The 26,856-nt window shown below is 42.9% G+C and overlaps 1 protein-coding gene across 2 annotated transcripts in view; it reads left to right on the top strand.

The window, feature by feature from the left end:
* Positions 1-26,856, top strand: part of Rtf1 (RTF1 homolog, Paf1/RNA polymerase II complex component) — a 56,364-nt gene that overhangs the window by 21,028 nt on the left and 8,480 nt on the right. Inside the window, exons 3-9 of one of the 2 annotated variants that reach the window (XM_013512486.1) lie at positions 7,371-7,518; positions 11,000-11,204; positions 16,374-16,488; positions 17,460-17,571; positions 19,501-19,638; positions 25,301-25,436; positions 25,757-25,934. In XM_013512486.1, coding sequence (XP_013367940.1) covers positions 7,371-7,518; positions 11,000-11,204; positions 16,374-16,488; positions 17,460-17,571; positions 19,501-19,638; positions 25,301-25,436; positions 25,757-25,934 — 1,032 coding nt within the window. The remainder of the gene's footprint in view (positions 1-7,370; positions 7,519-10,999; positions 11,205-16,373; positions 16,489-17,459; positions 17,572-19,500; positions 19,639-25,300; positions 25,437-25,756; positions 25,935-26,856) is intronic. The other variant, XM_005381285.2, reaches the window with a different exon arrangement.

The following is a 26,856-nucleotide window of genomic DNA, read 5'->3' on the forward strand; positions in this document are numbered from 1 at the left end:
AGAAAAACCAAAACCAAAAAAAAAAAAAAAAAAAAAAAAAAAAAAAAAAAAAAAAAAAAAAAAAAAAAAAAAAAATCAACAAGAGAGAATGAGAGGAGAGCCAGCTATTATTCTTGAACCCTACTTAATTCACAGTATTCCATTTCACATGTAAATTCAATCACAATAGTGGGAGTGGAATGGTTTCTACTCTGTGTCACATGACATAGGAATATGGATATTCCTTGCCCATTAGAGAAATGCCTCGGGTGTCTGTTTTTCTGCCTCCAGGAGCCTCAAACTGCTCAACATCTCAGTGCCACCCAAGTCCAAAACAGCTGCTTCCTCCCGTCTTCCATGTGAGTGCCAGCAAGGACAGCCTCTTCCCAGAGCAGGCACTGTGCAGCACCCCTCGCAACTCCCACACAGATGGCGTGGGGTGGTGCAGTAGGGACCATCCTCTATTGTTAGACAGTTGCCGTCCATTGGAGCATCTGTGACATCAGTGAGAGTCATTCTGTAGTCTGTTTTAGTTTAGTAAAGAAAACATCTTCAGACTTTTCAGTTTTGTGTGTTGCATATTGTTGCAGTTCTTGCTGCTGTTGTGTGGGGCTTGTATAGTTACGGTAGGGAAACAGGATGTCAGTGTGTATGAGTCCTGACAAACTGGGTCCCCACCCTTTCCCTTTCTCAGGTGGCTTTTGAGCAGCGCCAGTGCAGGTACAGACCAGCAGGTGCTTGTTTGTCCTTCATGCTGCTGGGTGTGGAGTTTGCCTTTCTGCATAGCTGTAGTTCTCAGCACAAATTTAGAATGCAGGTTGTCTCCTCTGCTCCCTTCCAACTTCTCCATAGTCTTGTCTTTTACTCTTGAGACACCACTGAACTACCACAGTCTGGCCCTGAAGGAACTCCTTTTCCTTGTGGCTCAGCATTGAGAGTGGGCCTTGCGAAGGGAGGGTAAGCTAGCTATTAGGGATCTCTGAACTAACGACTGGGTTGGGACAGTTCTGTGTCAGTTCAGCTGGCTACAAGTCTTGACCATTTCCTTTACAGTGTGTTAACTCTGTTCTTAAGAGAAGAGATGTTGGACAAATATTTAAAATATGTATCTAGGCCAAAAAACATTCAGGGATCTCCAGTTATAGGAGTAAATGTAAAATACTAACAAATGGGAACTGTGCTCCAGGAAGATTTTTAAATGATTATTGGGAGCCAGGTGAATTTCTTTCTTAGAATTAAATAGGAATAATAATGAGACTAGCCTCCAAATTTTAAGTAACTGGATGAATTTTTGTTTTCTCTTGAGACATAGTCTTGCTCTGTAGCCTAAACAGGCCTTGAACTTCTGCCTCAGCCTCCTGAGTTCTGGGATTACAGGCATGTGCCACTGTGCCTGGATTGAACTAAGGGGCTCTGAATTACATCCCCATCTCCCTCTGCTCTTTTAATTTCACTTTGAGAGGGTCTTGCTAAGTTGCCCAGGCTGGCCTCAACCTCCTGAGTAACTGGGATTACAGGTGTGCATTGCCACACCTGGCAGGAATTTTGTTTTTAATATAAAGTCACCAATGTTGTTATAATCCTCCCAGAAATAAGTTGAGTAAGCTGGGTGTGGTGGCGCACACCTGTAATCCCAGTAGTTAGGGGGCTAAGGCAGGAGCATTGTTGTAAGTTGGAGGCTAGTCTGGGTAACTTAGTCCAAGGCCAGCCTGAACTACACAGCAAGATCCTGTCTCAAAAAAACAAACAAAACAGAACAAGAAGAGCTGGATATGATGGTAGATGCAAAGGGTCTCAGTACTCTGGGAAGCTGAGGCATGAGGATTGCAAGTTCCAGCGAAAACTGGGCAGTTTTCAGAATGAGAAATTTAAAAAGGGCACAGTGGAAAGGCCCTGGGTTTAATCCCCTATACCACCAAAAAAAGTCTCCTAAAATGTCATCTATTGAGCTATTGGTTGTTTATCTTGAGCTTGACAGATCCTGCTGAGTCAGCCTTCTAGCAGGTGAGACAATTTTGTCATCTTATTTCTTTTGAAAATTGCTGGAAGTAAAAATCAAATACCCTTTTACATTTAGGTTTAACCAGGAAAGTGCCATTTATTGTTTGTTCGTTTGTGTGTTTACTTGTTTCCTTTTTGGAAATAGGGTCTTTCTAGGTAGTCTGGCCTTGAACTCTCCTGATCCTCTTGCCTAAGCCTCCCAAGTGCTGGGATTGCAGGGGTGTACCAACCATGCCCAGCTAGGAAAGCCCCTTTTAAATCAGAACATTTTCTTCGAATTTTCCCTTGTCTTTTCTCTCTCCCCTGCAAGGCATAAACTTCATAGACTAGAAAATGTTCTTGCTAAGCCCTGATTGTGACAGATTGAAACAGACAGGGTGGAAGCTAAGGAAAGCAGGTAGCTTCTCAGCACCTCCTTGTGTGATTTCACATTCAGCTCGTTTTGCACGCTGAAACACTTTTTTTCCCTGTGGAGTCCAGAGTTTGGCTTACTGCGCACAAAAAACCCAAATCTGCAAGCAAAAATAGACCTAGCTGCTTTGACACGCATGTGACCCAGGGAGTGTAAGGTTTTACTCTCAACCTCTTCACCTCCAATTAGGTAGACACAAACATGGCCAGGACATTCTGTTTGCAAAAGAGATCGCATGTTCAATCCCAGCCTAGGCAGCTTAGTGAGACCCTACCAAGTAAGGAAATAAGTAAATAAATAAGTGTAGCTCAGTACAGAGGCCCTGGATTCAATCCTGAGTACTAGCAAAAAGAAAAGAAAAGAAAAGCTCCTGTTAGGTGTATTGGTGTACATCTAAAATCCCAGCTACTCACAGAGGAGGCTATCACAGAGGTATTACAAATCTAAGGCCAGCCTGGACAACTTAGTTAAATTTAGCTCAGAATAAGAAAAAAAATCATTTTATTTTATTTTATTTTTTTGGTTTTTTCCAGTACCCGGAATTGAACTCACAATCTCGCACTTGCTAGACAGGTGCTGTGCCACTGAGCTAAATCCCCAGCACCCCCCTTCAAAAAAATTTTTTTTATAAAGAAACAAGGATGTAGCTCAATGGTAGTGCATTGCCTAGCATGCATGAGGCCTTGGGTTCAATCCCCAGCACCATTTAAAAATAATAGCTGGATGTGGTGGTGCTTGCTTGTAGTCGCAGCACTCTGGAGGATGAGGCAGAAGGATTGCCACAAGTTTGAGGACAGCCTGCGCTATGTAGTGAGTTTAAGGCTGGTCTGAACTACATAGTGAGACCCTGTCTCAAAAAAAAAAAAAAAAGAGAACAGCTCTGATACCTCCTCACTTCTGCTTCCCCCACAAAGGACCCCAAATCAATTACTTCTGACCGTAACTGTTGTGAGATAGTAGGTTAATTATCATCCTGTTACAGTACCAGCAGAGATTTTGTACTTTTCTTAAATATTGGATATTGACATTTTATGTTAAGAGATTTAATATTTGTTCTGTGTTGATGGAAAGATGAAGAGCGTTCCTTATAGTTCCTAAAGTCATGCTAAATTAGCAAGTTAAGCTGGGAATGTAGCTCAGCAGTGCAGCACGTCCCTGGCAAATGTGAGGCTATGAAGTTGATTCCTGGTACCAAAAAAAAGAAAGAAAGAAAAATCAGCAAGTTAAACTGTCAAAGGAGATATGGCCTAATACTAACTAAATGGCCTCTGTGAATTTTTAAAAACAGTTAAGCAGTCATTCAGCGTTAGGATTAAAGTGCTTGGTGAAGTTGATTGTTTCTGCCCCGGAGGGGTTAACTGTATTTGCTTGTCTGTTACTTTGTTATTGCAAATTGCTGATTCCTTCTCTTTTTTATTTTATTTTATTTTTGTCTTTTTGAGGCAGGGTCTTGCTATGCAGTTCAGACTAGCCTTGAGTTTACTTTGTAGCCCAGGCTGGTCTTGAACTCCAGCGATCCTCCTGCCTCAGCTTCTCCTGAGTGTTGGAATTACAGGTGTGCGCCACCATGCCTGGTGATTCCTTCTCTGTTAAACTTTTAGGATCTTCTGTTTTTGATCCAGTTTAAAGTTGTTATAATGTATCCAGATTTTTAAATAAGATGTACAGGCATATACTTAATGATCTCCTTTACTTTCTGCCTCCTTGGGGTTGCTACCAGCGCTACTTCCATGACAAAAAAATGGCCCTTATCCTTTCCCCTGTGCCTTCTGCAGTTTTCTCCTGGAGAGAGTCTCTATTTCCTGCCTTCCTGACACCTACCCAGCTCTAAACCATCTTTACTAAAACCTGAGTGTACCAGCCCTTAGTGATTACTGCCATCTCTGCCACCAAAAACATGAAAAGCTGTTGCTCTCATTTTTATTTAACTTGCTACAAAGTTAATATTTTTTCTCTTGCAGTAGAAAAGCACATTTTGTGTCTATTATATAAATGTTATATTACTACTTTTATATTACTAATTAATTTTATATTCCAAACCAGAAATTACAGTTTTAACTGAGTGTATGAGTCTGCTCCCAGCTGCTGGGACAAAATGCCTGACACGTGTAATTTAAAGGAAGAGAGCTTCATTTTGGCTCACAGTTTCAGTGGCTTCTGTCCTTGGATACCTGGCACCAAGGCTGAAACAGTGTGCCACAAAGGCATGGCAGAGAAAAGCTGTTCACGTCATGGCAACCAGGAGAGGGAGGGAGGGAGGGAGGGAGAGGGGAAGGGAGGGAGCGAGAATGAGAGTGAGTCCGAGGACAAGGTGCACCCTTCTGGGTCCTGCCCTCAGTGACCGGCGCCCTCTTGCCAGGCCTCATTTCCAAACACGAGTTGCTTGGAAGACTTTTTAGATCAAAACCATAACATGCTGCTCCTTGTACCCAATGAGCTCATGTGAATCTCTTTGTGCAAAATACACTTAGTACACCTTAACAAAGTCTTTGAATTTAATCCATCTTGCCACAGTCTTAATAGTTTGAGCATTGTTGAAAAGTTAAAGTCCAAGGTCACCTGTGTATCAAGGCAAACTCTCAGCTCTGAGCCTATATAAAAGTAAAAAAGAAGGTTAATACTTGCAACATACAGTGGCACAGGGTAAACATTCCCATTCCAAAAGGAGAAATATGGGCAGGTGTAGCAGCACATATCTGTAATCCCAGCACTTGCGAAGCTGAAGCAGGAGAATTGCTGCAAGTTTGGAGCCAGTCTGGGCTACATAGTACGTTTAAGGACAGTCTGAACTACATAGCAAGACCTTGTCTGAAAAAGAAAAAGGGAAAAAAAGAAAGGAAAAAAATAGAGGGACCAAAGAAGCTAGACCAAACCCCGGCAGGGCAAACATTAAATCCTATAGTTATATACCCAGCACCCAAGACAAGATATGGCCAGATGTGAGCTCTGTAGGGCTTGGGCAGCCCCACCCTGTGGTCTTCCTGATTGAAGCCCACATGGTGTCTCTCTTGGGCTGTCTTTGCTCATTGCTTGTGGTTTTTCTAAGTAGACATTATGCTTTCCTGGCATCTCCAACTTCCTGGGATTTCCATTGCACATTCAGCTTCACTCTCACAGCTTCATTCGCTGCCCTCTCAGGAAGGCAGTGCTTGGCTTCCTGGGCCTTCTTCTGAAAACTAGGTGGAAACCTCCATGACTGTACTACTCCTGCATTCTGCATGCCTGAAAAATCACCATGTGATGACTCCAGGGTCTGCCACCAGCTTGAGTAGTAAACAGGCTCCTATGAGCCACAGCTGCAGAGGCCTCTGAGTACTTGCATGGCTGAACGTGGGGAACCGTTTTCCTAAGGTGGCCCTGAATGATTGACCTCCCTGGGGCTCTCTTCTCAAAGCAAAAGTTTATACAGTGGTACCTCAGTTCATAAACTTAATTCTTTCCACAATTCTTGTCATTTTGAGCCTGTGATGGGTGGAGTCTTGCTGATTCCTGATATGCCCTGAAGACATCTTCCCAATTGCCTTGATGCAAAGTGTACTTGGCTTCTTTTTAATGCTGATGCTTTCAGCAACTACATTTTCCATGACCCCAACTTTATAGGTGTTTCCTTTTGGGCTAAGCTGCAAATTTTTCTGATCATTCAGCTCTACCATTTGCTTCTAACTCTCACTATAGATCTGCCTAAAAGCAGAAGCATTTGCCATGACACAGTCTGAAGGTTGAGCTGCCTTGAAATTTCCTCCACTAGATTAGTCTGTTGTTTTTGATATATATCTCCAGAAAAGTCTCAGGACCTGTGCAAAATTTAGATAAATTTTCTGTCAGAGCATGGCGCACATGACCACTAATCCTACTAGCAAGTGGAGTCCTTGTTCCCAACTGAAATCCCTGAGCCTGGCCTTTATTGTCCACATTCCTGTTAACATCCTGGTCTTCTAAGTTCGCACCAATATCGCACATCAAGCACTGGTCAATATTCTAGAGCTTCTTTAGCCTTTATCTCCAGACCTTTCCAAACTCCTTCCATAAACCAATTCCAAAAGCTTGTGAACCTCATGGTCAGGTGTAGTCACAGCAGTGACTCCACTCTTGGTACCAATTTTCTATATTAGTCACATTTTGTCACTTGGACAAAATATGGTCATCTACACTTAAAGGAGGAGAGAATTATTTTGGCTTACAGTTTCAGCGATTTCAGTCCATGGTTGGCTGGCTCCAAGACAGAAATGGCATGGCAGAATGGCATTATCGAGGAAGGCTTTTCACAACATGATGGCCAAGCAGCAGAGAAAGGAAGAGCCAGGAACAAAAACAACACCCTTCCAGGTCACACCTATAGTGACTGTCCTTTCTGACCTGGTCCTACTTCCAAACATGAGACTTGGGGACATTTAGATCAAAACCATAGCCCCAAGGTTTTTTGTTTTTTTTTTTTTTAAGCTGTATCTTTCTTCATATAAAGTATATATTTGTTTTGGGTTCAAAGCAATCGTCTCGTAATCATTTTGATGAAAGTAAGAGAATATTAGGCTGATGTAATGGTGCATGCCTGTAATCCCAGAATTGTGGAAGACTGAGGCAGGAGGATTGCAAGTTTGAGCCCAGCCTAGGCAACTTAGATTCAATAAGATCCTGTCTCAAAAACATAAAAAAGAGCTAAGGATATAGCTTAGTTCAAAGGCCGTGGGTTCAATCCCCAGCACCACCAGAGAGTCAGAGAGAGAAAGACTTTTTTTTTTTTTGAGACAGGGTCTTGCTGTGTAGTTCAGACTGTCCTTGAACCCACTATGTAGCCCAGGCTGGCCTCAACCTTGCAGTAATTCTTCTACCTCAGCCCCTGAAGTGCTGGGATTACAGGCGTGCACCACCATGCCTGGGTAGAGAGAGAGACTTTTGACTACTGAAACTTTGAGCTTTTTTTTTCCCAAATAAAGTTCCTATTCCTATTACAGTTTTCCTTTTTCTTTTCCCCTTGTAGTGGACATTTGGGAGCAATAAAAACAAGAAGAAAGGAAAAGCCAGAAAAATAGAGAAGAAAGGAGCCATGAAGAAACAAGCCAACAAAACTGCCTCCTCAGGCAGTTCAGACAAAGACAGTTCAGCCGAGAGCTCAGCCCCTGAGGAAGGTGAGCCGAGGGCCCAGACTGGGGGTGAAGCCACACCGGTCATATTGGAGAGGCAAAGGCAGAGTGGGGAGGAAAAGGACCCATACTTCAGTCTGATCTCAGCTGCAAAGAGGGGAGATTCTTAGCTTTTCCAGTGCTCCTGGATTCTTTGAGACTCTGAATAAAAGCCAAAAAATGCATGCAGTTCAGAAGGGTTGGTGAGACCTCTCCAGCCCACCAGTAGAACTGTGAGGATGCCCTGCATTTGTCTCCATTCGCTTTGCCCTGAAAGCTTCTGCCACCTCCCCTTTGCTGCGTTACACATGGTCTAGTGATAGAGGGAAATCCTTGAGTCAGATACAAAACTCAGGAGAAAATCTTCTTTCATTAACAAATTCCAGAATATTTTGTTAACACTAGTTTAACAACTGAACTTCTTTCAGAACTACCTTGATCAGCTAAATTTTCTTGAAACATAAAGCTTACTATAAACTTGACTGACACAAAATTGACCTAACCTGGCTTTAAGCCCATGCTTGGAAATATTAGCTCAGATTGAGTCAAGCACAAACTCTTATTAAATTGCTGATTTAATTTAATTCTGATTAATAATATATATTGTCTTTTTACATGCTAGTCCTTGTCTTTTCAAGACCCGGAGCCATTGGGAAATCACTAATTAATTTTGGACTCATTAAAACATTGTTTTTTAAAAAAATGCTAATGCAAAAAAAAAAATGCTAATGCATAAATGTAGAAGAAATTATAGGGTTAAAAAAATGAGCTTTCTTCAGCCATCATGGTAATAGTTGATGTACATAAGAGCTGGTGGTTGTGAAAACCATCGGGTGCAGTAGCGGGATCGAGGTATTCATAAGTCTACAAGCATCTCCCCATGCATACTGACGTACAAGGGGAAAAGCTGAACAAAGGGAACAAAGCCAACAAAACAAACACCACGTTAACAAAGGCACCCACATTAGTGTTGCCAGTAATGGGACAAACCATCAGGTAGATGTTAGGTGCTTCCTGATGTGATACATGGAAAAGGACACAATCACTTGCAGAGTGTTTTTATCAAAAATTCATAACCTGAATTGTTTCTTGATAGATGAGCCAAGCCAAATTGTAGGACCTTTGATAACTTGTTACTTAAACTTAAATTAGCTGGCTGGGTGTGGTGGCGCATGCCTGTAATCCCAGCACTTGGGAGGCTGAGTCAGGAGGATCATTGTGAGTTCACGACCATCCTGGGCTACAAAATGAGCTCAAGACCAGTCTGAACTGCGTAGTGAGACCATGTCTCAAAAAATCGATAAATAAATAAATAAATGGAAATGAACTTAAATTAGCTAAAAGGTAATACATAAAATTAATTTTCTCAGTGGCACTAGCCACACATCAATAATTCACTAGTAACGTGGTTACTATTCAGATAGGGAATATTTTTATCGCCATCTTACAAAATTCTGTTAGATAATTTTACAGGCATATCTCTTCAGAAATTCAATGGCATGTAGGATAAAGGATGATCAAGCCAGGTAGGGTGGTGTACCCCTGCTAACCTAGAAGCTGAGGCTGAAAAATTACGTGAACTCTGAAGTTTGAGGACAGTCTGAGTGACATAGCCTGAGACGTTGTCTTATAAAGGAAACCAATTAGGGCTGGGTATGGTGTACACTCATAATTACAGCATTCTGGAAGACTGAGGCAGGAGGATCACAAGTTCATTCCCAGCCTGGGCAGCTTAGTGACTTAGTCAGACCCTGTCTCAAAATAAAAAAATAAAATAACCCAGGCATGGTGGTGTACACCTATAGTCCCAGCACTTAGGAGGATGAGACAGGAACAAGGCAGGATTGATATCGGGGATGATAAACTGACTAAGACAATTATGTTGCCAAACTGAACATTTTCTTCCCATTTCCCAGTATCTATTTTACATTTTGGTCCTTATTTACACTTCTAGTTTCTCACACCAGACAAATAATACAGTATTTAGACATGTGTCCGATTTATTTCGGACTGAATAACTACATACCAGGACCCTGAACTGAATAACTGCATACCAGGACCCTAGATGATAGATAGATAGATAGATAGATAGATAGATAGATAGATACAGAGACAGATACAGAGATAGATACAGAGATAGAGAAATGTAAGTCGGTCGGTAGGGATATAGCTCAATGTGAAGGCCCTGGACTCGATCCCCAGTATTGGGGAACACACAGGAGGGAGGGAGGCAGGCTGCAGACTGGCTCAATGTAGTGGCACACACTTGTAATACTCTGGAGCCTGAGGCTGGACCACTGTCTTCAGTTCAAGGCCAGCCTGGGCAGTTTAGCAAAAGTGACTATTAAGGATGATTAGAACAATCAGTGAAATTTGAGTACAGGCTGTATGTTAGATAATGGAATTGCTAACTGAGTTTACAAATTTGATAATTGTATAGTTGGTTATGTAAGAGACTGCCCTTTTTAGGAGAAACATTGAGGAATGAAAAGTCATGACCTTTGGAACTTTCAATTTGGCAATATATATAAAGAAGGATAAGCTTGAGACATTTCTAGCTAAATGGATGCACCCTGAGACCATACTGTTAAGTGAAATAAATCGGACACGTCTAAATACTGTATTACTTGTCTGGTGTGAGAAACTAAAAGGGTAAATAAGGACCAAAATGTATAATAGGTACTGGGAAGTGGGAAGAAAACATTCGGTTTGGCAACATAATTGTCTCAGTCACTTTATCATCCCTGAGACGCAGTACCCAGCACCACAGTTTAAAGGGGGGAGGGTTATTTTGGCTCACAGTTTCAGAAGTTTCAGCCTGTGGTTGGCAAACTCAAATGCAGAGATGACACGGGAGAAAGCTGCTCATGTCTTGGTGGCTAGGAAGCAGGGAGAGAAGGGAGGAGGAGGCAGGGACCAGAACGTACCTTTCCAGGTCTCGCTGCCCCCTCGGCAACGCCTCCTAACAGCAAGGTAGCTACAGCATCCCATGATCCAGTCACCTTCCCAAAGCCCCCCTCTGAGCACAAGATGGGGAGGAGGCATTCCAGACTAAACCATGACAGCAGAAAGTAATCAAAAGTGGATACAGGTATTCCAGATGTGCAGACAGAAAGAGAAAATAAAAGAGCAGTTCAGAGGAATAAATCTGAGGAAGGAATGTTGAAGGGCTGGAGCTAGAGCTCACTGGTAGAGTGCAAGAAAAGAAAAGAGAATGCAGAAGAGTCGTACCATTCTTATTTTCTGTAGGTCTCTCTATTTTTTTTTTTCAAATAAAAATACTAAGTTAGTTGAAAAGAGCAATCTGATTTCTTACCTCAGCCTGAACGTCCCTGACATGTCTGCATTTACAAAGGCACCAGTGGCTGGCTAGTCCCAGGGAAGTTGAGGCAGCCCTGTGCCACTCTACCTGGAGCAGCCCGGGGTGGTGCTGCCGGCACGGGGGTCCCTGGAGTGTTGCATGACCTGTGCTGGGTCTCTGTTCCAGGTGAAGTGTCAGATTCTGACAGCAACAGCTCCTCGTCCAGCTCCGATTCTGACTCCTCCTCAGAAGACGAAGAGTTCCACGACGGCTATGGGGAGGACCTCATGGGCGATGAGGAGGACAGGGCCCGTCTAGAGCAGATGACTGAGAAGGAGCGAGAACAGGAGCTGTTCAATCGCATAGAGAAGAGGGAGGTGTTGAAGAGAAGGTACAGTGGCGTTTCCCACCCTCTCTGTGCATCTCTGTCACTTGTGCTTCCTTGTGTTCACGGCCGACCTGTCCTGATGGGTCCAGGAGCGTGAATCTTTGTCAGCTTGGCACTGATGTAAAAGTGTAGACTTTTCATTCAGTAAATTACATGAGATGAGCGTCCCCTTCTGTGGTCCTGAGCATACTACATGTGTACTTACACATTCTTGAGGCCGTTTAAGCCAGGTGAGGCTACAGATGATGTGTCCTAGGGTAAGTGAGTTAAGTGCACTCTCAGCTTATGATATTTCCGACTTCCAGTGGGGATAGTGAAGTACGGCCCCATCATAAGTTGCAGGGGTGTCTGTGTATTCTCTGAGGAGCGTCTCTATACAGACACTGGCATTTGGACATGGGAGTGTTAATGTATTTATATTGAGGGTCAAATTTATTGTTACTCAGTGTCATCAACTTCACTAATGTGTATTTTTCATAAGGTTTTATTGGTAAGACATTTACATGTGTTATTTAATCTTTACAACAGCCCGATAAAATTGATTATACCTTGTTAAGAGGCAGAAAATTTGCTAAGAGACGTTAAATAACTGAAGAGGAAGCTCCATGAGGGTGGAGATTTTATTATTATAATCTGTCATGTTCGTTGCTGCCTAAAACAGTGACTGGCACATACCTGATATGTGCCACTGAAGATTTCTTGAAAGAAAGAGCCAGGTGTGCTAGTGCACACCTGTGATCCCAGTACTCAAGAGACTTGAGGCAGGAAAACGCCATGAGTTCAAAGCCAGCCTGAACTGTGTAGTGAGACCCTGTCTAAAAAAAAAAAAACAAGAAAATATATATACATATATATCACACACACACACACACACAATTTCTCCAAGGGTTTTTGGTGTGGAGTATTTTTGTTTCTTTCTTTGGTTTTTTTCCAGTACCAGGCATTAAACTCACAACCTTGCACTTGCCAGGCAGGTGCTGTGCCACTGAGCTAAATCTCCAGCCCCTTTTGTTTAATTTTTGACTGTTGTATTAAGCATTAAACTCAGGACTTTTCTCACTGAGCTACATCCTCAGCCCTTTTTTTCTGTATTATTTTGAGACAGGGTCTAGCTAAGATGCCCAGTCTGGGCTTGAACCTGAGATGCTTCTGCCTCATGTTCCTAGGGACCTGGGATTACAGGCATGCATCACATTCCCCCAGCTCAAGGTTATTTAGCTGGTAAATAGCAGAACTCGATCTCAAACCTGGGACCATCTGACTGTAAAACATGTGACAGCATGATTTCCTGCTTCCTATTATTTTACTTAACCTATAACAAGTACAGTGGTACCTCGGTTTACAAACTTAATTTGTTTTATGATTTTGAGGAAATGGCTGTGGGAAGGATGGTCATGCTTGTCATGTGATACAAAGTTTGTGAACAGAAGCAAAATTTTACTAAATGCCTTTATTTTCAAACCAAATTGTTTGCAAAAGGAAGCATTCATGACCCAAGGTATTACTATACTACAAGCAGTGTTCTTTTTTTTAGCACTATTCTTGTGGTTTGTTTTTTTTTTTGTTTTTTTTTTTTGTCTTTTTGAGGCAGGGTTTCGCTATGCAGTTCAGGCTGACCTTGAGCTCACTTTGTAGCCCAGGCTGGCCTCGAACTCACAACAATCCTCCTGCCTCAGCCTCCTGAGTGCTGGGGTTACAGGCATGCGCCACCATACCTGGCTTTTAGCAGTACTCTTAAGGGAATACAAAGGGGATTTTTTGGTCTTGATAAAATCACTACATGATTTGATTTTTCCGAGCAAAAAAGTAGTGAGATTGTCTTGATTTTAGAATTTAAATCTAGTAATTACTGAAAGTAATATGTTAACTCACAACTGCTATATAAAAATTAAATGAAGAAATGGTGTTTTCAGCCTTACAGTTTGCAAATTGGCTTTAATTTTTTCATAAGATTTAAGAGCTGGGGTTTCTCATTCTCTACAAATGAGGTGTCTGATTATACTTCTAAAGAATGACTTTTGTAAATTTTAAAACATGAAGTGTTAAACTGTTTTTCTGATCATCAGAAACAGCTTTAATTTTCTGAATTTTTGCCATTTTTAAATGGCAGAAGCTTTTCCTCAGCTCCTAATAGAATTTCAAGGTAAACATAAACTTGGCTTTTATCTTGGGAAAATAGAGAATGCAGGGACCTAGGATCCTTCCCTATCTGCTTAGTGTCATGAAAAGCTACACAAAGCACTCTCCTTGGCAGCAGTCAGTTCTGTATCTTTTGGGAGCCTGTTTGTTCCTTTTGGAAACGCTACTAAAAGGGTGAGTTATCTTATGCAAGAGTGTTTGGCTTCCGTCAGTAGACATTTGTTTTGATCATGAATGCTCCCAAGGTTACCTGCGCTGGAACAAACAGGACTGAAGAAACTGCACCAGAGTTGCCAAGTGCTTGGGGGTGATTGTGGAGTGTATGCTCCTGAACTGTGGAGAGCATCACGGAAGGGTGTCACATGTGGTCAGTGGGGTCCCATGGCAAAATCATAGAGCAGTTTGAGTAATAAGTTGTGCTGGGCATGGTGGCACACACCTGTAATTGCAGCACTTAGGAGGCTGAGGCAGGAGGATCACTGCAAGTTCAAGGCCAGCCTGGGCTAGGAGGTGAATTCAAGGCCAGTCAACTACATAGTGAGACCCTGTCTCAAAAAAAAAAAAAAAGAAAAGAAAAGAAAGTAATAAGTGGCTTCTTCCAAACTTGGATTGTGTGCATATTTTTTTTGACCATGCAGGGGATTGAATTCAGCATCATGCCTGCTAAATGCTCTACCACTGAGCTGTGCCCCAGCCTGATTTTTTAAAATTTCCCACATTATGTGAAATAAATTGGCTGATTCATTGGCAGATTTAGTGACTAGAAGAATGTTTAGGGTGATGAGAATTAAGACAGCTTCCTTCAGGGCAGCACATTATAGTGGGTCAAAATGTCTTCCATGTTTGTTTGTTTTTTGACATGTACCACCATACCTGATAATTTCTTCCATGTATTTTTACTGTACTAGGAATTGAACCCAAGCCTTCTCACTGACCTCTTCCCCAACCCTTTTTTTCATCTTTTATTTTGAAACAGGATCTTGCTAAGTTGCCTAGCCTAGGCTTGAACTTCTGATTTTCTTCCTTTAGTCTCCCAGAACGCTGGGATTTCAGAGGTTACCATATAGGGTTCCCTCATCTTTTTTTACTTTATGGTGGTCTTTGTAGGGATCTCATTTAGTCTCTGTGTGTACCTACTGTTAACACCCCATTCTGTAGCCAGCAGCACAGGAGCAAGGTGACCTTTGTGAAGAGGCCAGCAGCATACAGAGTATTCTGATTGTAGAAAGAAGCTGAGGTTTTAGGCCTGGAGATGTAGGTGAGTGGTAGAGTGCTTGCCTAGCATGTGCAAGGACTTGAATTTGATACCCAGTACTACAAAAAGAAAAACAGCCCTCATGTTAGTCAGAAGAAGGTCTGGGTCAATGGTGGTGAACCTATGGCACACATGGTGCAGAGGGCTGTTTGTAACATTGAAAGCTCTAAAAGGTTCGCCACCACTGGTCTGTGTGGTTCAACTCCTGCCCACTGACCAGGTAAGCTAAATAAATCATGTATGTCCTCTGGCCTCAGCCTCCTCCTCAGGGATAAGTGTGTGTGTGTGTGTGTGTGTGTGTGTGTGTGTGTGTGCGTGTGTGTGGTGTTGAGACAGGGTCTTGCTATGTAGTTCAGGCTGGTCTTAAACTCACTATGTAGCCCGGGCTGGCCTTAAACTCATAGCGATCCTCCTGTCTCAAGTGCTGGGATTATAGGCATGTGCCACAACACCTGGCCTTAGTAACTTTTTAAAAAAGAACTAAAGTTATAATAGTCTCCCCAGCTCACATTATAAATGTACATTAACAGCCTTATTAATGAGTGAAAAGAACAAAACAAAAATATTGAGTAGTATAATATAATATTTAAGAACTAAATAAAAGCTGGGGGTGATGGTTCATGCCTATAATCCCAGCACTCCAGTAGGCAGAGGCAGGAGGATCACAAGTTCAAGTCTGGCCTAGGAGACTTAGTGAGACACTGTCTCAAAGTAAGAAAAAAGGTGAATATATAATACGCCCCTGTGTTCAATCCCCAGTACTACAAAAGGGGAGCAAGGGCTAAGTTTTTAAATTGCCAAGGTTATTTTAGAATGTTGGGGTATGCTGAGAATTTATTACATTCCTTTATTCTATAAAGTTTCTTAAATTCACAAGTAAGTGTTTTCATTTCCTAAAAGCCTGGTTTTTGTTTGGGTAGTGAAGAGGAAAGCGTATCTGTTCACATGTGTGCTGGGCGGACCATTTTCCTCATGAAGAAAGGTGGGAAGTGGTGTTTTTCAAACACATCCTGGGCTGAGGGTGCCATTAGGTGCTGGAGCACCTACCTGCCTCGCATTCCCAAGCCCTGGCGTCAGCCCCCTAGCTCCCACAGGAAAAGAATCCTTGCTCCAGGCACCTTCAGACTGTGACATTGTCTTTGTAATGGGACATTGTTGGAGTTAGTTTGCCTTCCTAACTTGATCCAAGAATAATCCACTTTCTTCTGTTACATGAAAGTTGCAGGAGATCCGGTGTCTCAAGGTGTGCACAGCTGGAAGGAAGGAAAAAGTAAAAAATAAAATAAAATAAAATAAATAAATATATATATGATAGTTAAGATTGTTATACTACCAATTTCTCTTAGTTCATTGAAAAGAAAGGTTTGTGCTAATATTGTTTAGATGGTTAAATGCCTTTATCTTGTACTCTGAATAATTAATTTAAAGATAACAATACACAGTGTAGTAGCCATTGTTAACACTCATTATCATGTTTTGAAATTTTTATTTTTTCTCTAAAACAACAAAAATAGATGCAAACAGCTGTACCCTGAATATTTTCTCTCATTTGACAGTTACTCAGCTTCATGCTTTTAAGTGCTTTTGTTGTACTTCTGTTCAGTGGTTTTACTGAACTTGATGTGGTACATTGGAATTACTTACAAGAAGTGAAAATGTTTATTCACTACTGTCCCCAACGTACATACATATATGTACGTTGTCTCCGACTTAATAGAAATCAGTCCATCCATATATTTGACTGCTTTGAAAAACCCGGACAAATATGTTTTAACCAGGTTTGAAATCAAGAAAAAACTAAAAACAGCCAAAAAGAAAGAAAAGAAAGAAAAAAAGAAAAAGCAAGAAGAGGAGCAGGAAAAGAAAAAGCTGACACAGATTCAAGAATCTCAGGTAGGAGTGAGTAGGCCTTGCTATCCAAGGAGTACCGTGTGTGTGCGTGTGTGCAGGCATGCGTGTGCACATGCTAACCAGCCTCAGCCTGCTAGTGCAGCACTGCTGCATGTGTGTGCCCAGTGTCGTGTTTGTCCCTCTCTGAACTTGCTCTGGTGGCCCCACTGCTCCCCTCCTTAGGACACCTGCACTCAGGTCTGCATTTCACCAGAAACACACTGGAGTGTGAGTGTCCCTTGAGGGAACGTTACTGACCCTGCTGTCCAGGTTTCCAAGATTGGTTGTGATATTTCCCCAAGTGTATGTCATTCTCAACTTGTTATAAATATAGCTGGGAAAATTAGTCATCTGTGCTTTCATCATGAAATACTAGCAAATATTAGATCCTAGTATAGGATGTTCTTACAGAAAGAGTTTATTGCGACAATTGTTAAACTTGTTACGTGCCTATAATCCCAGCACTCAGGTGGCTGAGGCAGGAGGATCACTGCCAGTTTGCCAGCCTAGGCTACATAGTGAATTCAAGGCCAGCCTGAACTACTTAGGGAGACCCTGTCTCAAAAAAAAAAAAAAAAAAATTAAAAATAGAAATAAAAAGTAAACTTGTTTAGCTGGGCATGGTGGCGCATGCCTATAATCCTAGCACTTGGGCAGCAGAGGCGGGAAGATGGTTGCGAATTCGAGGCTAGCCTGGGCTACAAAGTGAGCTCAAGGTCAGCCTGAACTGCATAGCGAGACCCTGATTCAAAAAGAAAAAAAAAAGTGAAATCATGTATTAGGCAGGTAAACTGGGCTCATTTTACTGCTGTACCGTCTTTGTCCACAAGGAGGTGTCTTCTCCCCTTTCATGTGTTTGAAGTTTCTGCAGCCCATACACTTGGAGGACTGAAAGTAGTGTATAATTGTTGGATATAGAGTCTTGTCATCTGTAATAGTAAAATGGCCATCCTGTTCATCCTTGTCCTTCTCAGGTAACATCCCACAATAAGGAACGGCGTTCCAAGCGGGATGAAAAACTAGATAAGAAATCCCAAGCCATGGAGGAGCTGAAAGCAGAGCGAGAAAAAAGGAAGAACAGGACAGGTAAGTGGAGACCTGTCACGGCAACTGTGTTTCTGATCACATGATTTGAGTTTCCAGTGCCCATCTTTATTTTCCCCCTTAGCTGTTCATAACGGAAAATTTCAGACACATGCCGAGAAATAGCGCAGTGAGCCTCCACGGCCCTTGATCTCCGCACTCAGCCATAGCCAGTCTTGTTACATCTGTGAGCCCCTCTTCCATCACATCAGTGTTTCAGAAGCTTCTTTGCCTTGTTTCTGTGACACTGGGGATGGAACCAGGGCCTCCTGCATGCTAAGCAAGCACTATACCACTGAGCTACATCCCAGTCCCACCAGCACATCACTTTTAAGTGTCTGTGGTACTAGTAATTAAACCAGGGAGTGCTGAGTTACACCCCCTGTCCTTTTTAAGTTAATTTTTAGATAGGATCTCATTAAGTTGCTCCAGCTGGCCTTCAGCCTGCCATTCTCCTGCTTCACCTCCTGATTAGCTAGGGTTGACAGGAGCATGCCACTGTATCTAGCCTTTCAAAATATTTTGAAGTAAATACCTGCATCATCATATTTCAACCATAAATATTTCAGTGTGTGTTTCATAAATAGGGACTCTTGAGCCAGGCGTGGTGGTATATGCCTGTAATCTCAGCATTCCTAGAGGCTGAGGTATGAGGATTACATGTTCAAGCCCAGCTTATGCAATTTGTCTCAAAATAAAAAATATAAAACACAGGGAGCCAAATGTGGTAGCACACACCTATAATCCCAGCGCTCAGGAGGCTCAGGCAGAAGGATCACCATAAGTTTGAGGCCAGCTCAGTGTATCTATTAAGACCCTATCTCAAACAAAAGAAAGTAAAACATAGGGGCCGGGGATGTAGTTCAGTGTAAAGGCCCTGAGTTTAATCCCTGCTACCACTAATTAATTAATTAAAAACAAGGATTCTCATTTTAAACCTTATTTCTTTTCGTTTTTTTTTTGCGGTGGGGGGGGACACTGGGAATCGAACTCAGGACCTTGTGCTTGCTAGGCAGGCTCTTGTGCTGCTGAGCTATATCCCCAGCCCATTTAAACCTAATTTGTATATACTACTGTCACACATAAAAATAGTAGCAATGAATCTCTTTAATATGATCAAATATCTAGTTAGTGTTTGAGTTTCTCTATGATAATTTGATTATCTGAATCAGGATTTTAAGCACCCATGTTGTGATTTATTAATGTGTTCCTTGAGTCACTTAATCTCTGTTTTTCTTCCCATCCTTGCCCCTTTGTAGCATATCTGTTAATGGAACTAGATCATTTGTGTTACAGTTTCTCACATGTGCTAATTGTGTTTTGTTGGTGGTATGGGATGTGTTCTTCTACTTTCTTGAATTTTCTATAAATTGGTAGTTAGAGCTGGAGGATTAGATTTGTGTTTGTTTGTTTGTTTTTTGTTTCAGGAAAAAGGCTAATTTTAGGTAGTGGTATCTATTTCCATCAGAAAATACATAACATGTGGTTGTCTCTCATTTGTGGTTTTACCAGCTCTGTCACTTGGCTTTTGCCATAATAATATGAGGTAACAGACTATCCTGTTCCTCTTCATGCACCTGCCCTTCAGCTGGGGTTGTCTCCCTGTCTCTGTCCCTTGTCCCTTCTTCATGTCGTGGTGACAGCAGAATGATAAAAGGGGAAAGCAAAAACACGCAGTGCCTTTTAATGCTTAGACATAGAATTGTCACATTGTCACTGTGGAGCTTTGGGGAACTGGAACTACCAAGTCACATGGCAAAAAGCCTAGCCACAGAGCCTCGCAGAAAAGGAGACAATACTGTGTTCTGTCCTGCAGTACTGTGTTTTGTCCTGTTGGTGATCATTATGTAGATCATTTCATTCATTGGGAGTTGCAAAAATCCTGACACATACAACTTAAAGTAGGAAAAGTTTATTTTGCTCATATTCCAGAGGGTTTGGTCCATGGTCAGCCAACTCCATTGCTTCAGACCTATGGTGAACACAATGCTGTGGCGAAAGCAAGCTGCACACCTCCTGAGACAGGGAGGCAGAGAGGATTTTTAAGAGAACCAGAGAGAAAGGGGTCAGGTATGGTATAGAGTCCCCAAATTCACACCCCTGTGCTTAACTAATCTCCTAGCATCTCAAGCCAATTTAACTGACAGGCAGATTAACCATCACACTCTTTTTGTTGTTGTTGTTGTACTGGGGAGCAAGCCCACAGCCCTCACACCGAGCTATGTTCTCAGCGCCCCCCCTTTTTTTTGGTCTTTCTGAGACAGGGTCTCGCTGTGCAGTCTAGGCTGGCCTTGAGCTCACTTTGTAGCCCAGGCTGGTCTCAGACTTGCAATGATCCTCCTGCCTCAGCCTCCCGAGTGCTGGAATAACAGGCATGTGCCACTACGCCCGGCCCTCAGCCCTTCTTTAGTCTATTTTTTATTTTAAGACAGGATTTCATTAAGTTGCTAAATTGCCCCAGCAGACACTCTCTTAGTAGTGTCCTTTAATGCACAAAAGTTTTTAATTTTGGAGAAGTACAAATTATTTTGCTTTTAATATTTTTTTAAGGGGGCTGGGGATTTAGCTCAGCGGCAAAGCGCCTGCCTGGCAAGCGCAAGGTCGTGAGTTTGGTTCCCGGTACCGGAGAAAAACCAAAAAAAAAAAAAAAAATTTTTTTAAGCCTGTGCTTTCAGTATTATATCCAAGAAATCATTGCCAAATCCAATGTCATGAAAGTTTCCTGTATGATTTCCTTTAAGAATGATACAGTTGAACTCTAAAATTTTGGTATTGGAACTGTTTTAATTTTTTTATAGGGTGTAATATAAGGGCCAACATCATTTTCTGCATCATTTGCTGAAGAGTGTCATTTGCCCATCAATGGTCTTGGTGTCCTTGTGAATAATCCATTGACTTCATGCCCCAGGGTTTATTTCTGGCTGGCTGTTGTTCCTTATTGGGCCTATGTCTTTCAATTGACTATTTTTTTTTAAGTCACTTGTTATAGTTTCTTTCTGTTTAGTTCATTTTGCTTTGTTTTGGTTTGTTTTGTTTTCAGTGGGGGAAAGATTTATTTACCTTACATTTTGTAGTGATTTCAGTCCATAATTGGCTGGCTTCCAGGTAGGGTGGCACATGGCAGAGGGACAACAGTTCATGGTGGCAGAAGTCAGGAGCAACAATGGAGAGAAGAAAGGGACAAGACTCTTTCTGTCCCTCATCTGCAGGCTACCTGCCCTGGCAAACTCTATTTTTTTTTTGTTTGTTTGTTTGTTTGTTTGGTCTTTTTGAGACAGGGTCTCGCTATGCAGTTCAGACTGGCCTTGCACTCACTTTGTAGCCCAGGCTGGTCTCGAACTTGCAACGATCCCTCTGCCTCAGCCTCCCGAGTGCTGGGATTACAGGCATGCGCCACCACGCCTGGCTTCTGACAAACTCTAAATTCAGCTGCCTCCAAGAAGCCCACCGCCCATGACCTATGAGGCTTTCGAGAGACATCCAGACACAAATCATAACATTCTTCTCCTGGCCTCCCAAAGACTCATGTACATTCCTTTACTCAAAAGGCATTGAGTCCATCTCTAAAAGTTGCCATACTCCCAGCAGTTTCATCACTGCTGAAAAGTCCAAGTCCCAAATCTCTTAAGATTTAAGGCAAACTCTTACCTCTGAGCTTCTGTACAAATGAAAAGAAAATTAAACACTTTCATCATTCAATGGTATAAGTTAAACATTTCCATTTCAAAAGTTACAAATGGGGTACAAGAGAATGGAACCAAAGCAAGTCCATAATCCAGCGGGGCAAACATTTAAGTCCTATAGTTGCATGTGCAGCATCCAAGGCAACTTGTGACAAGATGTTAATTCCAAAGGACTTTCGTGGCTCTGCCCCAATGGCACTGTTGGTGGTTGTAGTTCCCATGGCTTCTGTTTTGGGACCACTCTTTTACCTCCTTGCAGTTTTCCTCAGGTGATCCATGTTCCTGGCTTCTCCAAACTTCTGGGGTCTCTATTGCATCTTTGGCTTCATACTCACAGATTCACAAACTGTCCTCTCAGGGGCACACTCTTGACCTCCCAGGCCTTCTGAAATCTGGGTAGAAGCCTTCCCAACCCCTCAACTCTTCCATTCTGCATGCATGTAAAACCAACACCACATGGATGATGCCAAGGTCTGCTGCCAGGTGGGGCAGTAACGAGGCTTCCCGCTGTCTTGGCTAGAGGGTTCAAATGCCTGGATTGCTGAATCCAGTTCTGAGGAGCAAATTCTCTATGCTGCTGCCATTCTGGAACGTGATGTTCCAAGGCTTTCTTCTCAAACAAAGTCTTTCTTTCACTGTGGAAATTTAGAGGTTACAAAGGGTGTAGTCCTGCTGCTTCTTAGGACGCCCTCAGTCCACCTTTTCTATTTTCCTGTTCCTTCTCAGCAATCAGGATCTCCTCTGCTCTATCTTTGCAGTCCATAGCTTTACTGGAGCTTCCTTTCTGGCTAAACTCACAACATTTTAAATTATTTTCTTGGGCTCTTTGCTCTTTCTTCTCAACATAAATCTAGCTATAAGCCACTAATAGTAGCCATGCCACTGCTTCAACATTAGACTGCCTTGAAATTTCTTCTACCAGGTTAATTAGTCCATCATCCTGCAAAGTCTCCGGACATGAGCAAAATGCAGACAAGCTTTTTGCCAAGCCATAGCACACATCATCTGGAGTCCCAACAACCAATGCAGTCCTTCTCAGCAGAAACCTCCTGAGCCTGATCTGTACCAGCAGGATTTCTATCAGCCTTCTGGTCTTCTGAGCTCTGACTAGAACCTCTCTACAGAATAGCCTAAGGCATTGTAGCTCTCCTTTTTCAGCCAGCATTTCTGAACCTTTCCAAATTGTTCCCACAAGCTATTCTCAAAGGATCCTGAATCACTGTGCCTATGATCGTAGCAACCACCTACTTCTCTAGTACCAAATTCCTAGTTACTTTTCTGTTGTTGGTAAGACAAAATACCTAACTCCCAAGGTTAAAGGAAGAAAGATTTACTTAGCTCAAGTTCGGAAGGGTGGTGCATGGCAGAGGGGCAACAGTTCATGGCAGTGGAAGACAACAGAATCAACAACAGAGAAAGCCATTTTGCTTTTGATGTTTAGAGATGACTTATTGTTGGTGTTTTGTTTTATGATTATGTAACATACATGATTCTAAAGTCAAATCTACTAAACAAGGTCTGTGGATACAGAGGAAAAGCCAAACATAAACTCAGTTTCTCATGTATTCTTAATATTAATCAGCACAACACTTCTGTGACCCCAAAAGTGTGTGGATTTCTTCCACCAACAGGAATTAACTGTATAACAGACACCACCTGGGTGCACTCTAATTTAAGTCTGCTCTGACCCTGTCTACTGGAAGCAGCAAGGTTGTAGACACTCCCTCATAGCTGCCTCTCCACCCTCACTGCGGATGTGGGCACGAGCTTGTTCCATCTGTGCCTCTGACCAGCGGCTCACACCACCCCATGGGGTGAGTGAGTTTGTGAGTATGGTCCACAGGAGTCAGGGTGACACTCGTGTCTACTGTTGTATTACAGAGTACAGCTGAGGAGATGCAGAGGGCAGGCGTTGGGGAGGGACACAGAGCTTCCTTGCCTCCCTAGCCCTGCCTTGGTTTCCCCACAACTACGGTATTTCTTGTCCTGAAGCCATCTAGGAGCTTCTTTTCTTTGGTACCGGGAATCAAACTCACAACCTTACGCTTGTCAGGCAGGTACTTATGCTGCTGAGCTACATCCCCGGCCCCATCTGGGGGCTTCTGACCACCAGTCTTCTCAGTGCACAAAAGACACTGTCACTTTGAAGATTCCAAGAGTTTTAGGAAAGGGGATAAACACCTAATATACAGAGTCCAGCAAAAAATTGTTTACATCAGGAAAAGAAAAATTTGTAGAAGTATTTTAATACTAAACTTACTGAGACATCATGAGATTAATACAAGTTATTGCTGGGCATGGTGGCGTATCTCTGTAGTCCCAGCACTTGAGAGGCTGAGGCAGGAGAATCATTGCAAGTTCAAGACCAGCCTGGGCTACATAGTGAGCTCAAGGCCAGCCTGAACTGTATAGTGAGACCTTGTCTCAAAAAGACCAAAAAAACCCAAAAAAACAAGTTACCTGTGGCCTCTCCCATTATAAGAGGTGCTCACGGTGGTGGCCATTACCTTCTAGACATTTATCAGTGTGGTGAACTGCTGACGTGTATATACATTTCTTTGGCAGACTGTTTATTTCACAGTATTATACCAGGTGTATTTAGCTGATTTTTTTTTTTTTTTGTACTGGGAATTGAACTCAGGACCTCGAGCTTGCCAGGCAGGTTCTGTGCTGCTGAGCTATATCCCCAGCGCTGCACCAGGTTTTTTAGAGAAGTTTAGCATCTATTCCTGTTTTATATCTTGCTCCCTCCCATAGTGACCAATTGTGTAAACATTTTTTATATATTGCTCTTTGTTTTGAGAGGGCTGGGGCTTTTTGTTTTGGCAGTTAAGTTTGTTTTCACGGATTGAACCCAGGGCCTTCATGCTAAGCTACATCTCCAGCCACTTTTTTTTTTTTTTTTTTCCCCAGTTTTTATCTTGAGGCAGTTGCCCAGGCTGGGCTCAAATTTGTGATTCTCTTGCCTCAGCCTCCTGAGTGCTGGGATTACAGGTGTTCCCACCAGGCCTGGCTTGTTTTCTTTTCTTCTGTTTTGTTTTATAAACAGAAGAACACAGATTTCCTCCTGAGATCAGTAGTGGCATACTGCATGTTTTTCTTTTTGCTGTTTTCACCTAGCTATGTGCCCTGGAGCTTGCTTCTAATTGTTAGAATGTAGCTCTGAAGACTGTTTCTGTAAATTAAATAATGACTGAGGAAGTAGCTCAGTGGTGGGAAATTTGCCTAACACGAACAGGGTCCTGGGTTTAGTCCCCACTCCAAGAGAAGATGCGAGTGTTCGTTTATTTACCTATAGCCCAGGGCTGCTTTCATGGCACAGCAGCAGAGCTGAACAGTTGAATAGTTGAGATGATAACACTAGGAACAGCACACCTGAAGTGTTTACAATTCGTCTGTTTCTTTTCTGGGGCCAGGGATGTAGCTCCTTGCCTAGGACACCTAAGGCCAGAAAAGAAAAGAACACTATGACTCAGAATGTGGGGTCATGTCTCATTCCCTTTTTATGTGCGTAGGACTTCACTGGGTGTAACAGCCATTCCCCTGTTTGTGGACATTTGGGTTGTTTTCACTCTTACTACAGATAGCGTTGCAAATTCTAAATCAAGGTTTTCTCAGAAACTCTCTGAAGATAATCATGATTTTCCCCCTCTCCTGCCCATCTTCAAGCATTTTGAGTGCAGTAAAGACAAACTGTCAGCAGTGTTGCGAGTCTTTCTGCCCACTTAGTTATGCCCTTCGAGGCTTCCTGTTCAGCAGGGCTAGAGGATTGTAACTGTGTGACTTGCTGTAGTGTACATCATCACAGGCCACTCCAAAGAGGTGGAGCTGTCATTTAGAGTCCTCTGCCCTGTTTCAGTTTCTTTTCAAAGATGAAAGATGAGCTGTACGTGATGGTGCTGCCTGTTATCCCTGCACTTGGGAGGCTGAGGCAGGAGGATTATGTGTGTGAGGCCGGCTTGGGCTACATAGTGAGATGTGTCAAGGAAAAAAAAAGATTTAGTTTCTTGTTGAGAGCACCTATGTACCTGTTTCCCCTTTCTTCCTAGCTGAGCTCCTTGCCAAAAAACAGCCATTAAAAACCAGTGAGGTCTACTCAGACGATGAGGAGGAGGAAGAGGACGACAAGTCCAGTGAGAAGTCAGACCGCTCATCCCGAACGTCTTCGTCTGATGAGGAGGAAGAGTAAGCTGTGCAGGGAGACGGGCCGCTGGGCCCTGAGGGGATGCTTAGTGCACTTGCAGGAGCTCCGTCTCAGTGCAGTGTCCTGAGTTGCTGGGCTGAGCTCTCCACGCAGCAGCCCATTCGTTCCTTTCACCTGCGCCCAGCAGGGGCGTGGCTTCCGCCACCCTCCGTCAGTCTTCTCTGGCCAGGAGCAGGGTTTGATCACAGCGCTCTTCTGGCGCTTTGATTCTCCTACTAGTTAGGGTGTAAAAATTGGATGTTACATATCTATCTTGTTCTGTGTTTATGATGAACACTTCCCCGGCCCTCTGTCCCTGCAGGAAAGAAGAGCTCCCTCCCAAATCACAGCCAGTCTCCTTGCCTGAAGAACTGAACCGGGTGCGATTATCACGGCATAAGCTGGAACGCTGGTGTCACATGCCTTTCTTTGCTAAAACTGTCACAGGATGTTTCGTTCGGATTGGCATTGGAAACCACAACAGTAAACCAGTTTACCGGGTAGGAATTTTTCTGTCTGGACTTTGTCCATGTTATAATGATTCTCTGCTGGATGTAGGAGCTGCAGAACAAATAAGTCACTTTTCTGCCACCATTTTTGTGTTAGTCACCTTCCTTACTAAATACTAAAGAGAATAACTTCATCAAAAGGAAAGGTTGCCAGGCGTGGTGGTGCATGCCTGTAATCCCAGCACTTGGGAGGCTGAGGCAGGAGAATCATTGCAAGTTCAAGGCCAGCCTGGGCTACAAAATGAACTTGCGGCCAGCCTGAACTGCATAGTGAGACCCTGTCTCCAAAAAAAGACAAAAAAAAAAAAAAAGGAAAGGTTTACCCTGGTGGGAAGCTTTGGAGACTCCAGCCTGTACTTGGGCAGACCCATTGGCTCAGGTCTGAGGGAGGGCAGCCACCTCAGCGGAGCAGAGGCACGCACACCTTGGCCAGGACATGAGTGAGACAAAGCAAGAGACTAGGGCACACCCACCCCACCCAGCATGCCTGATAGCCTCGCACCAGGTCCCCACACCTTCTCATGTGTCCACCTCCCTGTAGTGCCAAGCAAGGGACTAAACCTTTAAGCCCTGGGCCTTGGGAAGAGACATGATCCCAGCGCCAGCAGACTGTAAAGTAGATTTCCACTCGAGCTGCTCTCGAACAGTACAAACTATGGGGATCAGGGATCATTCATGACCTGCTGCTGGGAAGAACACTTGCAGCCGAGAGAAGGGTGGGTTTTTGCATTTGAGATCATTTTTTCTGTTCCTCCTCCAGTATAAAATGGAGAAGGGAGACATTTATGAATTATTTATTGAGAGTTACATAATCTAGCTTTATTCAATTGAAAAATAAATGCATAAAAATAATTCCCTTTTATGTACCTAGTGACTTGTAGGCCAGGGATGTTAAGAGAAAATAGCCAGGTGT

The sequence above is a fragment of the Chinchilla lanigera genome, unplaced genomic scaffold (assembly GCF_000276665.1).
Source record: "Chinchilla lanigera isolate Chin_1 unplaced genomic scaffold, ChiLan1.0 scaffold00015, whole genome shotgun sequence".
Taxonomy (NCBI): domain Eukaryota; kingdom Metazoa; phylum Chordata; class Mammalia; order Rodentia; family Chinchillidae; genus Chinchilla; species Chinchilla lanigera.